The sequence below is a fragment of the Hemitrygon akajei genome, chromosome 2, assembly GCF_048418815.1.
Source record: "Hemitrygon akajei chromosome 2, sHemAka1.3, whole genome shotgun sequence".
NCBI lineage: Eukaryota > Metazoa > Chordata > Chondrichthyes > Myliobatiformes > Dasyatidae > Hemitrygon > Hemitrygon akajei.
This window is the reverse complement of record NC_133125.1, coordinates 162,211,143-162,226,252: the sequence shown is the minus strand read 5'-3', so window position 1 is coordinate 162,226,252 and position 15,110 is coordinate 162,211,143. Positions and strand designations below refer to the sequence as shown.

Genomic DNA, 15,110 nt, shown 5'->3' with positions numbered 1-15,110 from the left:
ACCTCTATCAAATCCCCCCTCATTCTCCTATATGCTAGGGAATAATGTCCTAACGTATTCAGTCTTTCTCTATAACTCAGGATCTCAAGAAATGACATCGTTTTGTAAATTTTCTCTGTACTCTTTCAATCTTAATATTATCTTTCCTGAGGGTAGGGGACCAGAATTAATTATAACTGATTCAAACTGGAAGTTTCCCTACATGGTTTCAGGTTAAGACTAGTTAACTGTTTAGTTTCACAGGTTTTGTCTATATTATGAAACACCTATGCTTTGTCTGCTGTGAAAGGCAGGATCTTTTGGTGACCACCCATTTCAATTTGACTTCCCATTCCCATTCTGACATGTCTGTCCATGGCCTCCTCTACTGGTGTGATGAGGCTGAAGGAGCAACACCTCAAATTATGTCTAAATAGTCTCCAGACTGAGGGCATGAACATTTATTTCTCCAACTTCTCATTATAGTGGGGTGTGTCAGGAATGGACAGGAGGAGGAGTATAGGAAACTGATACAGGACTTTGTGATATGGTGCAACTCAAACTACCTGCGTCTCAATATCACCAAGACCAAGGAGATGGTAGTGGACTTTAGGAGATCTAGGCCTCATATGGAGCCAGTGATCATTAATGGAGAATGTGTGGAGCAGGTTAAGACCTACAAGTATCTGGGAGTACAGTTAGACGAGAAGCTAGACTGGACTGCCAACACAGATGCCTTGTGCAGGAAGGCACAGAGTCGAATGTACTTCCTAAGAAGGTTGGCGTCATTCAATGTCTGTAGTGAGATGCTGAAGATGTTCTATAGGTCAGTTGTGGAGAGCGCCCTCTTCTTTGTTGTGGCGTGTTGGGGAGGAAGCATTAAGAAGAGGGACGCCTCACGTCTTAATAAGCTGGTAAGGAAGGCGGGCTCTGTCGTGGGCAAAGTACTGGAGAGTTTAACATCGGTAGCTGAGCGAAGGGCGCTGTGTAGGCTACGGTCAATTATGGATAACTCTGAACATCCTCTACATAGCACCATCCAGAGACACAGAAGCAGTTTCAGCGACAGGTTACTATCGATGCAATGCTCCTCAGACAGGATGAAGAGGTCAATACTCCCCAATGCCATTAGGCTTTACAATTCTACCGCCAGGACTTAAGAACTTTTTAAAGCTATTATTAATGCTTTTTGAGATGGTGATTTAGATGCATATCACATTTTTTTTACTGAGTTAAGTATTGTATGTAATTAGTTTTGCTACAACAAGTGTATAGGACATTGGAAAAAAGTTGAATTTCCCCATGGGGATGAATAAAGTATCTATCTATCTATCTATCTATCTATCTATCTATCTATCTATCTATCTATCTATCTATCTATCTATCTATCTATCTATCTATCTATCTATCTATCTACCTATTTCTTCCTCTCCCTCCTTATTCTTTTTGCTCCCCCCACTGTCTTGTGAGAATCAAGATCAGGTTTCATATCACTCCCACGTGTCATGAAATTTGTTGTTTTGCGGCAGCAGTACATTGCAATACCTAAAAAAACAAAATTACAGTAACTATTTATGGTGTGTTTGACTTGTGATTGACATTTTGGGAGTAAATGTGATGTCCTCCTATGTTCATAGTACATAGTGCAGAAAGTGAGGGGGGAAAGTAGTGAGGTAGTGTTCATCGGTTCAATGTCCATTCAGAAGTCTGATGGCAGAGAGGAAGAAGCTGTTTCTGAGTCATTGAGTGTGTGCCTTTAGGCTTCCTGATGGTAGCAATGAGAACAAGGCATGTCCTGGGTGATGGGGGTCCTTAATAATGATGCCACCTTTTTAAGGCAATGAAGATGTCCTGGATGCTGGGGAGGCTCGTGTCCCTGATGGAGCTGACTGTTTTCTGCAGCTTATTCCAATCCTGTGCGGTGCCCACCCAACCACCAGGCAGTGATTCTAGCTTCTGCCCCTTCCATTCCAGTGCTGAGGAAGGGTCTCACTCTGCAACTGTTTTCTCCCCTCTGTAGGTGCTGTCGAATCCGGTCGGTTCCTCCAGCCTATTGGGTGTATTACTATGGATTTCCATCATCTGCAGAATTTCTCTGCTGACCTTTATTTTCATAACTCCTTAGTTTACTTTCAAACCCCACAAGCTACCCTCTGATATTACCCACTCTTGGTGAACCTCAGTGAGTTCTTCTCTGACTCCCTGACTCAGAGCATTCCCGTGGTTCATCTCCAAGGTTACTGCTGCTGGGCAACATACATTTCTTCAAATATTCCCAAATATCGATTACTTATTGCCTTCACCAGAGTGCTTATTTAGATTTGTAATCTATCATATAGGACTTTTCCATAAGATGTCAGGTCCCAAACATCCCCATCTGCTTGTCCTGTCTTCCTGAGAGCTCGCAGTGGAGTGGGAACGATGGGAGAGTCCGCAGGATCTCAATTCTGTTCTCAACCGAGGGTGATCAGGTGTCAGCCTGACTGACTTTCACTAGGGCCCTTTGCACTGGGGTTCTTAACGGCAAGCAGATTATTCTCTTAAACCCTGAATCTCTCTGGCTGCTACACGCTTCTGCCCATCTTGTCCATGCTGACCATGGTGCTTGACTGGTGCTCCATCAAACCTTGCTCCCTCCTCCACTGCCGACAAAATCAGAATCGGCTCTCTGAACACTGACGTATGCTGTGAGTTTTGTTGTATTGTGGCAGCAGTACAGTGCAAGACATAAAAAAATAATCCAAGTTACAGTAAATAAACAACTAAATATTGTGAGGGAGGAGCAGCGATGGTAGTGTTCATGGGTTCATGGACCATTCAGAGATCTGGTGGTGGAGGAGAAGAAAATATTCCTAAAACATCAAGTGAGGGACTTCAGCCTCCTCTATCTCCTACCCAAAGGAAGTAATGAGAAGGGATCATGTCCCGGATGGTGCAGGTCCTTAACGATGGATGCTACCTTCTTGAGATATTTTGTCTATTGTGTTCACTTCAGCCACATTTCCGGATGAAGTTGAGTTTCTGGAGAGGGCAGTTGATGTATCTGGGCCTCTGCTTGAGTGAGGTCAGAAGAATGAGGGGAGTTCTCATTGAAACCAACCCAACATAAAAGGCCTGAAGAGAGTGGACCTTTACTTTTCCAGCATCTGCACATTTTCTTGTGTTTGTAGTTAATCAGAATGGTAGTAATTTCATTTGTTCATTATGTGGTGCATCGTACGATGTCGGTGATCATGGTCTTTCCATGACCATGATTGCTCTTGGCAATTTTTTCTGCCGAAGTGATTTGCCATTGCATTCTTCAGGGCAGTGTCTTTACAAGATGGGTGACCCCAGACATTATCAATATTCTTCAGAGATCTCCTGCCTGGCGTCGGTGGTTGCATAACTAGGACTTGTGATATCCATCACCTGCTCCCATGGTTTCACACGACCCTGAACGGGGGTTAAGCAGGTGCTACACATTGCCCAGGGTGACCTGCAGGCTAGCGGAGGAAGGAATGCCCAAAAAGTCATCTGTTTACTCTTTTCCATAGCTGCAGATTGGGGTCTTGTTTAATTAACTTTTTTTAAAAGCATGTGTTAATACTTATTTTTTTTAACTTGCAGGTATTCCCCCAGATCAGATTATGGTTATTATGCTTGGGACAGCAGGTCTGTTGTTCTTTGGAGTGAATGTCCTTGGATCAATTGCATTCTGTACCTATAAGTGCATGTCAGAGCAAGGTATGTGGCAATGTTCAAATCCAATTTAAAATGTAAACTGGTGGTACCTCTGTAAGGGTTGGCTTATTGATGTCAACCTTCTAGGAAAAGCAAATGATTTGGCAGATGGACAATTCAGCCTCACCTTCTCCCTTGTCCCTGTGGAATCCACAGATGGCTATGGAGGCCAAGTCTTTAGGTGTTTTTAAAGTGGAAGTTGATAGGCTCTTGATTATTAAGGTTACAGCAGAGTGGAGGAGAATGGGGTTGGGAAGGATAATGAAACAGCCATGCAGGAATGTTGGAGCAGACTCAATGGGCCAAATGGTTTAAAACTTTTCCTATATCTTTTGGTATTGTGTCATTTAACTGCTCTACCTTCCTGCGCTGTTGTGAAGTTTGCTAGTGATCAAAGCTCAGTAGGTGGAGGTTAGACAGAAGGGGCGATGCTAACAGACTGGAAAGTAGAAGGGGACATAACAGTGGTAAAATCATTGGCAAAATGGAGCGGCTTTGACCCAGACAGTAAGCTGGGTCTTCAGTCAGCTTGCTGGAGCTGCAGTGAGATTTTCGGACTTGTTCATTTTGGGTCCCAGGGAACACAGTTGAGGTTTACCATGAGGAACAGCCATGGTATAGGGTGGTAATGGTTTCAGAGGGGATCATCACATCTGAAAAGGGTGTGAATTAGCATTCAAAGCAGGAACTGCGGAGCTGAATTTGTACTTGCAGTGGGGAAGAGTAGAACATAGAATATAGCACAGTACAGACCCTTCAGCCCAAGATGTTGTACCGACTTTTTAACCTACCCCTAGATCAATCTCGCTCTTCCCTCCTGCACAACCTTCCATTTTTCGCATCCATATGCCTATCTATGAGTCTTTAAATGTCCCTAATGTTATTGCCTCTAACACCATCTCTGGCAGTATGTTTCATACACTGTGACTGTGTTTGTTGTCCACTCTGTCTACCCCTCTTATCATCTTATACACTCCTGTCAAATCTCCTGTCATCCAAAGGAAAACCCCTAGCTTACTCTTACGATGTGTTCCCAAATCCAAACAGCACCCTGGTAAATCTGCTCTGCATCCTCTCTAAAGCTTCCATTTCCTTCCTATAATGAGATGACCAAAACTGAACACAATGTCCAAGTGTGGTCTAACAAGTGTTTTATCGAGCTGCACTGTTGTCTTGCACCTCTTGAACTCCTACCCCCTTCTAACAAAGGCCAACACACCATCCACCTTTCTTAACCACCCTATTGATTATTTTGGAGGGGGTGTTGGCCAATAAAAGGAGTGGAGTTTCGAGGGAATACAGGTTGGAGTGGAGAGTAAAAAGAGGAGGCGATTCTGCACCATTCAAAGTAAAAGTTATTATCAGAGAACACGCATGTCACCACATATGGCCCTGAGATCTTTTTACCTGTGGGCATACTCAGCAAATCTATAGAACAGTAACTGTAAACAGGATGAATAGACAACAAACTGTGCAAATGCAAATGTATATAAATAAATGGCAATAATGAGAGCATGAAATAACAAGAGTCATTGACTGTGGGAACACAAGGAATAGAATGAGTGTAGTTGAAGATGAATGCTGCTTTTCTATGGCAACGTTTCATGCAGATGTTGTTACGAGGATCACCCCTTGGAATAATGATCAGTGAGGCATTGAGAATATGTATTGCCCAACAAGTAACTTCTATTCGCTCAACTAACAAAAGCACGTGGGTTCACAAACTAACTACCTATATGCACCGCAGTAGAATACCATACCCTCCATGAACAGTTAATGAAGAGAAAGTGATTGCCCAGGAAAGGTGTCAGTGAGCCCTCTCATTGGTGTTCCAGTGTCCAAACATTTCTGAATTGGGTGGGAACACAGTCTCACCTCCAGCCGGATCCAGCATTGGATCACCCAAACTGTACCTGCCATGCATCCTGTAGACCTGTTATGGGGCAGAGCACTGAAGATTTAATTCAGGTGTCCTGTACTTCGGTTGCAGGGCAGGGCTGACTGCACATTTAATGCTTGTGTTCATTCCTCTGCAGAATCTCGAGGGAAACTATATCTCTTCTTAATGTGGATGATTTCCTGGCACATTCCGTCTCTCCTTGTCATTCAGTTGGCACTCATTTCCTGGAGTATTGTTGGAGGTAGGTGCAGGGCTCTTGATGAGAAACATGACAATGGGTTCCTGATGGGTGTATGGAAGTTCAAAGAATGGGGCTGGTGGGCTTAGATGAAAGACAGAGATCAGAGCCCCAGTGAGTATGAAGGGAATGTGGGAAATAGGGATCCAGTGAGTTTAGAGGGAATGAGGTGATTGGAAACCAGGTAGGTTTAGAGCAGGGGTCCCCAACCTGGGATCCAGGACCCCTCAGTTAAAGGTAGGGGTTACATGGCATCAAAATGATTGAGAACTCCTTGTTTAGAGGGAACATGGTGATGAAAGATCTGGGGGATTCAAGAAATGAGGCGGAGTGGAACAGGACTGCTGTGGATTTGGAGCAAACATGGATAATGGGCAACCAATGGAATTAGAGGGAATGGGGATCCAGTTGGTTTACAGGGAATGGTGAGGGATACGTGACAGAAGGATGGGTTTTAGAAAGCGAGGCTCCACATCACGGGACACAGAACAATGCACGTGGAAGCTGGGGGTGGGAGGGAAGGGTTCTACCTGGACTCCTGTCCCATCAGAAAGGGTTGACACTGTTATCACAAGGGCCAGAAAATGGTGTGCAACTTAGTGAGCCAATTCTTCAGTTACTGGAAATCCAGAGTAGCACACACAAAATGCTGGAGGAACTCAGCTGATCAGGAACTGCTGATGCAAAGGAAAAAGAGGCGATGTTTCAGGCTGAGTCCCTTCTTCCGAGATGGGTTAATTTTGGACGATTGAGATGATAGATTGGTGAAGAGAGTTTCAGGAAATATCAGGGCCTGGTAAATAACTAGATTAGGAGCGAGTTGGAAAAGATGGGTGAGCAAAGCATAAGAGCAGGAAAGCTGCTTATGGTGAGTGGCTCAAATATTCTTCAGGGAAAAGCGAAGGGAACACAGGAACGAATCACAAGCTGAGGGACGGTGAAAAGCAAAGCTTGCCCTGCATTTGTTCATTCAAATCAGATCATTATGCATCGAGCAGAACACGGTTAACAAAACAGGATGCAGAATAAAATGTAACAAGAAGAGAAGGAAGTGCAGAGCCGGTAGACAATAAGGTGCAAGGTCATAACAAGATAGAACGGGAGGTCATCTTGTCCTTCCTGTATTTTATTCTGTTAAGTACCATGAGATCTCCCTCCTAACAGTTGTTACATCTCTCTCCAGGTATTGTCACTCTACCAATAATTATTTTATTCGCTGCATCTCTCCTGCTGTTGTTCATGCCTGTACTAGGAAAGATTAACAGCGGCCTGGGACATTGTGGTAAGCTGCAGATTATTTATTGTGATAAAACAAAGAAAATGTTGGTGTCAGCAATGAAACAATGTCCTCTAAATCCTTGCACCGTCTGTCGTTGACAGTTTCCGTGGCTGTACCGCTTAGTGGACTTGTTATGATCTGCTTATCCAATTACATCCTGAAGGCAAAGTTTCACCAGTTAAGTAAGTTCACCCTCATTACCATTCCTACCGATGAAAACCACAGCATTCACATCTGGGTAATGCGGGAAATAGGGATCCGGTGGGTTTAGCAATGGGGTGGTGTTCTTTGACCCACTATATCTCTGCATATTATTTGTCCCCGCGTGGACCACGAGATTTAGATCACCACTGGGCTCAGAGATCCCTTCATACCGATCCATGGGTTTAGACACCATCTCCAATTCCTGCAGCAGGTCACCAGTCCCAGGTCCCAGCCCAAGAGCAAGGTGAATGACTTGGGAATCGCTGGTTGATTCATCAGTCTGTCGTCACCTGTTTACCCTGCCTTCCCCTCTGCCACAGACAAATGAGATTTTATTGAGATTTAAGACCCCAGTTTTAGCTGGAATAGAATCATCTTGAAGTGTTTTTAAAGTCAATTCTGGGTGGAACCCAGAACAGCAAGTGTAAAATAGTCCATTTCCGGAATGAAACTTCAACAGGCTGTCTTCACAAGAGAGTTCATACGCACACTCTCCAGCTTGGAGGCTGCCCTCTAAACCCTGGCTCTGTGTCAGCTGAGCTCAGATTGAGATAAACCTGTGGCCTCCGGCCATACAGGACAAGGTGGGGCTGCAGAGGCTGTGAGCGGATAGGAGCGGTTGGAACTCGGACAGCCGGGCATCATCTATGGAGGGGAATACATGCAGGATTTCTGAGGGGTCCCGGGCTGAAACGTCGACTGTTTATTCCCGTGCATAGATGTTGTCAGATGTGCTGAGTTCCTCCAGCATTTTGTGTGTGCTGCTCAAGTTTTTCAGCCTCTAGTGCAGAATCCCTTGTATTTGCTGTTGTGAATGGAACACCGATGTCTGGCGGGCAGTTTTGGAACGGCAAGGCGACTTCCATTTAAGGAAGATATGCAGATAAGGGCGTAAAGAAGAGAAGAAATGTTGAAGAATAACACTGGTTAGGAAAGAGTCGAAGGGTAAAATGTGAAGCAATATTGTCCTTCTAGGCCATCTGTGGTTAAGATAAAACAAAGTAGGGTTTGCAATGGTGACTCGTATTGATGTTAAGGCTGGCTAGATGTGCGGGAGGGTAGAAAGCATACTTACCTGGCAGGGAACCGTCGGTGATCAGGAGGGTCGAGGATCCAGGACAAGGCTATCCCATTGCACTCCGGGTGTGCTGACGCCTGCGATATCCCCAAATGCGGGATACTTGACTGCATAATTTGTGGTAGTGGGGGACTGTGTTCGCGCTCTCCCCTGATAAAAAAAAAAATAGAGCTGGTCTGTGGACATTAGTCTGTTTGTAACTACTTTGCTATCCACTAATTTACGTTACTGCTGCTGCTACGTAAAAGCGTAATAGGCCTATCAGTGGTGTAAGGTACTCCTTCCCTCTGCTAGCCTTCTTGCACCCTTGGACAAAGCTTATCCTCCTCCACCCTGATCAAGATTAGAAAGAGTTTTAGAGGTTAATTAGGCCATTCAGCTCACTGGGCCATGGGCAGCAACTCTGCATATCACAAGCAATGCACACAAAATGTTGGGGGAAACTCAGCAGGCCAGGCAGCAGCTATGGAAAAGAGTACAGTCGACGTTTTGGGCCAAGAAGTCCTGGCTTTGCAACCACTGACACCAGGCAGACAATCTCGGAAACTGGCTGGAAGCCCAAAAAGAGTTTATTTGTCACATATGCTGGGAAAGCATTAGATTATGATTCTTTTTACATCTTGGCCGCATTCCAATGGCAATGGCAAACCACTTCTCTAGAAAAATTTCCCAAGAACGATTATGGTGATGGGTGGAGAAAAGAAAAAGAACAACAGCGTGAAGGAGGTATTAATGGAAGGCCATCATCACACATGTCATATGACACGCACCATGATAACTTCTCCCTTGCAACCCCATTCTCTTTGTGACCTTTAACATTCTGCCGAATTAAGAACGTATCATATGAACATTGAAAACCTACAGCACAACACAGGCCCTTCGGCCCACAAAGCCATGCCAAACATGTCCCTACCTAGGCTTACCCATAACCCTCTATTTTTCTAAACTCCATGTTCATCCACCAGGAGTCTCTTAAAAGACCCGATCGTTTTCGCCTCCACCACCGCTGCCACCGGCAGCCCATTCACCACTCTTTGCTTAAAAAAATCTTCCTCCTGACATCTCCTCTGTTCCTACACCCTGAAACTATGCCGTCTCGTGCTAGCCATTTCAGCCCTGGGAATAAGCCTCTGACTATCCACATGATCAATACCTCTCATCATCTTGTATACCTCTATCAGGTCACCTCTAACCCTCCGTCGCTCCAAGGAGAATAGGCATGCTCCCCAATGTAAGGAATGACCTTGTAAATCTCCTCTGCACCCTTTCTATGGTTTCCACCTCCTTCCTGTAGTGAGGAGACCAGAATTGAGCACTGTACTCCAAGTCGGGTCTGATCAGGGTCCTATATAGCTGTAACATTACCTCTCAGCTCTTAAACTCAATCCCACAATTCATGAAGGCCAATGCACCGTATGACTTCTTAACCACAGAATCAACTTGCACAGCAGCTTTGAGTGTCCTATGGATTCGGGCCCCAAGATCCCCCTGATCCTCCACACTGCCAAGAGTCTTACCATTAATACTATATCCGGCCATCATATTTGACCTACCAAAATGAACCATATCACACTTACACAACACTAAATTGCTGGTGGAATGCAGCAGGCCAGGCAGAATCTATAGGAAGAAGTACAGTCAACATTTCGGGTCGAGACCTTTCGTCAGGACAAACTGAAAACAGATAGTAAGAGATTTGAAAGTGGGAGGGGGAGGAGGAGACCCGAAATGACAGAGAAGACAGGAGGTGGGGGGAGGGATGAAGCTAAGAGCTGGGAAGTTGATTGGCAAAAGCGATACAAGGCTGGAGAAAGGGGAGTATCATAGGGCGGAAGGCCTGGGGTAAGAAGGGGACGAGGGGCATTAACGGAAGTTAGAGAAATCAATGTTCATGCCATCAGGTTGGAGGCTACACAGACGGAATCTAAGGTGCTGTTCCTCCAACCTGAGTGTGGCTTCATCTCGAACACTAAATTCCACCAGCAATTTAGTGTTGTGTTCTTGAATTTCCAGCATCTGCAGATTTTCTCTAGTTTACACCTCACACTTATCTGGGTTGAACTCCATCTGCCACTTCTCAGCCCAGTTTTGCATCCTATCTCTGTCCCTCTGACAGCCCTCCACACTATCCACAATGCCCCCAACCTTTGTGTCATAAGTAAAATTACTAAACTATCCCTCCACTTCCTCATCCAGGTCATTTATAAAAATTACACAGAGTCGGGGTCCCAGAATAGATCCCTGAGGCACTCCACTGGTCACCGACCTCCAGGCAGATTATGACCTGTCTACAAGCACTTCTGTGGGCAAGCAAAGCAATGTCCATCCCATGCCTCCTTACTTTCTCAATAAGACCATAAGACATTGGAGCAGAATTAGGCCATTTGGTGCATCGAGTCTGCTCCACCATTTACTCATGGCAGATCCTTTTCTCCCCTCCTCAGCCCCACTCCCTGATGCCATGTCCAATCAAAAACCTATCAAGCTCAGCCTTAAATACACCCAATGACCTGGCCTCTTACAGCTGCCCGTGGTAACAAATTCCATAAATTTACTGCCCTCTGGCTAAAGAATTTCTCCACATCTCTGTAATGGACACCCCTTTATCCCAAGTCTGTGTCCTCTTGACCTAGACTCCCCACCATGCTTTCCACATCTACTCTCGCTGGGCCTTTCAACATCCAAAAGGTTTCAATGAGATCCCCTTTCAGCCTTCTAAATTCCAGCTAGTACAGAGCTATCAAACATTCTTCGTATGTAACCCTTTCATTCCCAGAATCATCCTTGTGAACCTCCTCTGAACCCTCTCCAATGCCAGCTCATCTTTTCTGATATAAGGAGCCCAAAACTGTTCACAATACTCAATGTGAGGCCTCACTGGTGCCTTATAAAGCCTCAGCATCACATCCCTACTCTTGTATTCTAGACCTCTTGAAATGAATGCTAACATTGCATTTGCCTTCCTCACCACCGACTACCTGCAAGTTTACCTTTAGGGTGTTCTGCACAAAGAGTCCCAAGTCCATTTGCATCTCTGATTTTCAAATTTTCTCCCCATTTAGAAAACAGTATGCACATTTATTTCTCTACCAAAGTGTATGACCATGCAATTTCCAACATTGTATTTCATTTGCCATTTTCTTGCCCATTCTCCTACTCTGTCCAAGGCCTTCTGCATCCTATCTGTTTCCTCAACACTACCTGGCAATCTTCCTACCATCTGCAAACTTGGCAACAAAGTCATCTATACCATCATTTAAATCATTGATATACAGCATAAAAAGCTGTCCCAACACCGACCCTTGCGGAAACCACTCGTCACTGGCAGCTAACCAAAAAAAGCATCTTTTCTTCCCACGCACTGACTCATACCAATCAGCCAACACTCTAATCATACCAGTAACTTTCCTGTAATACCATGAGCTCGTAACTTGGAAAGCAGACTCTTGTGGCACCTTGTCATCCACTGCATCCCTTTTATCTATCCTACTTGTAAACTCCTCAAAGCATTCCAACAGGTTTATCAGGCAAGATTTCCCCTTAAGGAAACCATGCTGATTTTGTCCTATCTTGTCCTGTGCCACCAAGTACTCCATAACATCATCCTTAACAATTGACTCCAACATCTTCCCAACCACTGAGGTCAGGCTATCAACCTCACTTAACATCGACAGGGTTCAACATAGCATCCTTTTCCAGAACTTCTTTGCAAAGCATAGTCCATGCAGAGATGGGTGATCGCCTCACACTCATCACAGTCCTGAGGGATTGGAATGAGAACCCTGCAGCATAGAGATGATCTGATAGGGAGAGGCTCCTTGCTCTAGCAGCCAAGTGAGGTGTTGTTGTGTGCTGAGCTCAGGCAGAGAAGCGTTCTGCCAGACACACGTGATTTAGCCTCTCTTGCCAGGACAATACTCTCATCCCAGGAATTAATCTGCCTCCAATTAGATCACGTCCAGTGCTATGATCTCCTGACTTAGGTAAGGGCAATAGAACACTTTTTCTTCATTTCCTCTGGGATCACAGAACACTGCAGCACAGGAACAGGCCCTTCAGCCCATCTAGTCCGTGCCAAACTGTTATTCTACCTCATAACCTGCACCTCGATCATATCCATGTTCTTACCCCAACCTTCTCTTAAATGTTGAAATTGAACCTGCATCCACCACTTCCTCTGGTAGCTCCTTCCACTCTCTCACCACCCTCCTGCTGAAGACGTTCCTCCTCAGGTTCCCCTTAAATATTTCACCTCTCACCCTTAACCTGTGACCTCCAACTTGAATTTCACTCTCCCTCATAATTTTGTGTACCTCTGTCAAATCTCCCCTCACTCTCCTACACTGCAGGGAAGAAAGTCCTAACCTATAACTCGGGCCCTCAAGGCCTTACAACGATCTTGTAAATGTTCTTGGCACTCTTTCAGTCTCTCTTATAGGTAGGTAGGTGACCAGAACTGCACCCAGTACTCCAGATTAGGCAGGCCTCACCAGCATTTTGTACAACTGCTGTACTCAACCATTTAATACATGACCACCGATGCACCAAGGCTGACACCAATCCTGATCTAAATACCTCTGCAATCTCCTCTGCTCCGAGGAAAGCACTTTACTCAATCTCGCCCCTGCAGTCATTTTACTGAATGCCGACTGCTCCCCTCCCAAAGCCCTGCCGCCATTGCTGAAATCCAGACCCATCGCCTGGTTGTAGTCAAGCCAGTGTTTTCTAAATGCTCATTAGGTGTCCCCTTTCCTGTACTCTCTGTCTATATTGATAAAGCCCAGTATCTCAAATACAGTCCGGCGTGCAACACTTGTCACAGTCTTCCAATCAGAAGCATGTCTTTCCACCGGCATCTACTGCCTCCTGTTACCAGGCCAATGCTGGAATCCAGTTTGACAGCTTTCTTCAGATCCTGCTGCATGTGCCTTAACCTCCTGATCAATGGGTCAAAAGACTCAGTTATGCTCTTATCTCTTATGGTCTGCCACAGCATGAATCAGGACCCACCAGCTTGGTTAGCCTCATCAGTAAGTAAAGCAGATTCTGTTTGCCGGTGGAATGAGGCACCAGATCCTCTGTCTCTGGGCTGATCCAGACTTAGAGAAGAGAGAGCAGCAGAGGGTGGGAGGAGTGGAGGGAGGAAGAGAAGGGGGACGAGGTGGAAATGAGAGATATTATTATTATTGGCCCCTATCCCAGATTCACCCACTGCCACACAATTCCCCATCTCTCTCCTGCTCTGCCCCTACCTTTGGGTTTCCCTTTCTCCCTCTAATCAATTTCTTCTTCTCTCTCTGCTCCGCCTCTCCTCCTCCTCACCACATCTCCGCCCCAGTCCAATTTCCTTTCTCCCTACCCTTTCAGTCAAACCCTCAGCCCATCTCTCTCTCCCTCTCCTCTCTTGCCTCTCCCCCACCATCCCTTTGCCTCTGCTTGTCCCCGACACTCCACTTCTCCCCGTGCTCCATTTCCTAATCTCTGTCCCGAACAATCCCCAACTCCTTCCCCAGTATCCCTTTCTCCCTTCCCCACCGGCACATCCCATTCGCTCTCCTTTTTCTGATTCCTTCTCTCCCAGTCTCCCCTGCTCCTCTCCCCTCCTCCCTCCCGTGTCCACCTCCCTACCCATCCCTCTACCCTTATCCCTCCTTCATCATTATCATTTTCCGTGCACACAATTGATGTGTTACAAATGTTAACATGCTGATTTCCAGTTGGGTTTTCCATGCATGTTAATTGTGTATATTTCCTTCTGCTAACTTTAGTCCTGTTGTATATTTGTAAGTTTTACAGTATTAAAGCTGATGTTAAAATTGAGTGTCTTTGGGGATACTTGGCATAAACCCATTCAGTGAGCCCTCTCTTATACACTTTCAGATAAAGGTTGTCACAGCCGCACTCTGACCTGGGGCACGTTCCTCGCATCAACAGCTGTGATTGGATTGATTCACTCCGTGTTCTTTGCAGTGTGTCACTGTGAGTATCAAATGCACCAAAGCTTTCAGCCATTCGATCACAGTCTAAAGAACTCAGTCACAGTGAAAACTTAGCACGGTTTCTCACCGACACTTCAGTTTCTGAAAGGGAGAGAGTCGTGGGGAAATCTCCAACACGTTTCTCCGTCTGTCTGTCTCTCTTCCTTACTCCGTCTCTCCCTGTCTCTGCCTCTCTTGCTCAATCTGTCTGTCCCTCTCTTTCTGTCTCTCTCCATTTCTCACTTGCTCACTCATTTCCACCCCTCTCTACCTCCTTCCTGGCCGTTCCCTTTCATTCAGGAAGTACTTTCATCCAGATCTGTGGGGTTCTGCTGAAAAAGTGATTGGTTTACTGTTGTCACATGTACTGAGAGTGAGAAACCTGTGCTGTACAATGTTCATTCAGATCACATTATTATTTTTAATCAGCTTTATTTCTTGCATCCTTCACATGCACAAGGAGTAAAAATCTTTAATCCAGAGGTCCCGTCAGCACTCACTGTTCAAACTCAGCTGTGAGGAGAAGCTCCACCAAAATAGACCGAAATAAGAGCAAACAAGAGTTAAACATTATTTTATTGAGGCTGGAATTTAAGTGGAGAGAGGGAAGGGGTGGGAAGAGGGGAGGAGAGGGGTGGGAAGGTGAGAGATTGAGGAAGGAGAGGAGAGGGGTGCGAAGTGGCAGAGAGGTGGAGGGAGAGTAGGATAAAGGATGTGTAATGTTAAGAATC

General features: G+C 45.5%; 1 protein-coding gene and 1 non-coding gene across 2 annotated transcripts in view; both read left to right on the top strand.

Annotated features, from left to right (window-relative positions):
- Positions 1-15,110, top strand: part of LOC140717438 (SLAM family member 9-like) — a 36,626-nt gene that overhangs the window by 18,011 nt on the left and 3,505 nt on the right. Inside the window, exons 6-10 of the mRNA XM_073031033.1 lie at positions 3,589-3,705; positions 5,739-5,843; positions 7,024-7,122; positions 7,221-7,301; positions 14,282-14,380. Of these exons, the coding sequence (XP_072887134.1) occupies positions 3,589-3,705; positions 5,739-5,843; positions 7,024-7,122; positions 7,221-7,301; positions 14,282-14,380 (501 nt within the window). The remainder of the gene's footprint in view (positions 1-3,588; positions 3,706-5,738; positions 5,844-7,023; positions 7,123-7,220; positions 7,302-14,281; positions 14,381-15,110) is intronic.
- Positions 8,391-8,554, top strand: LOC140722735 (U1 spliceosomal RNA). The gene has a single exon (XR_012097732.1). It is a non-coding gene; the product is annotated as a U1 spliceosomal RNA (small nuclear RNA).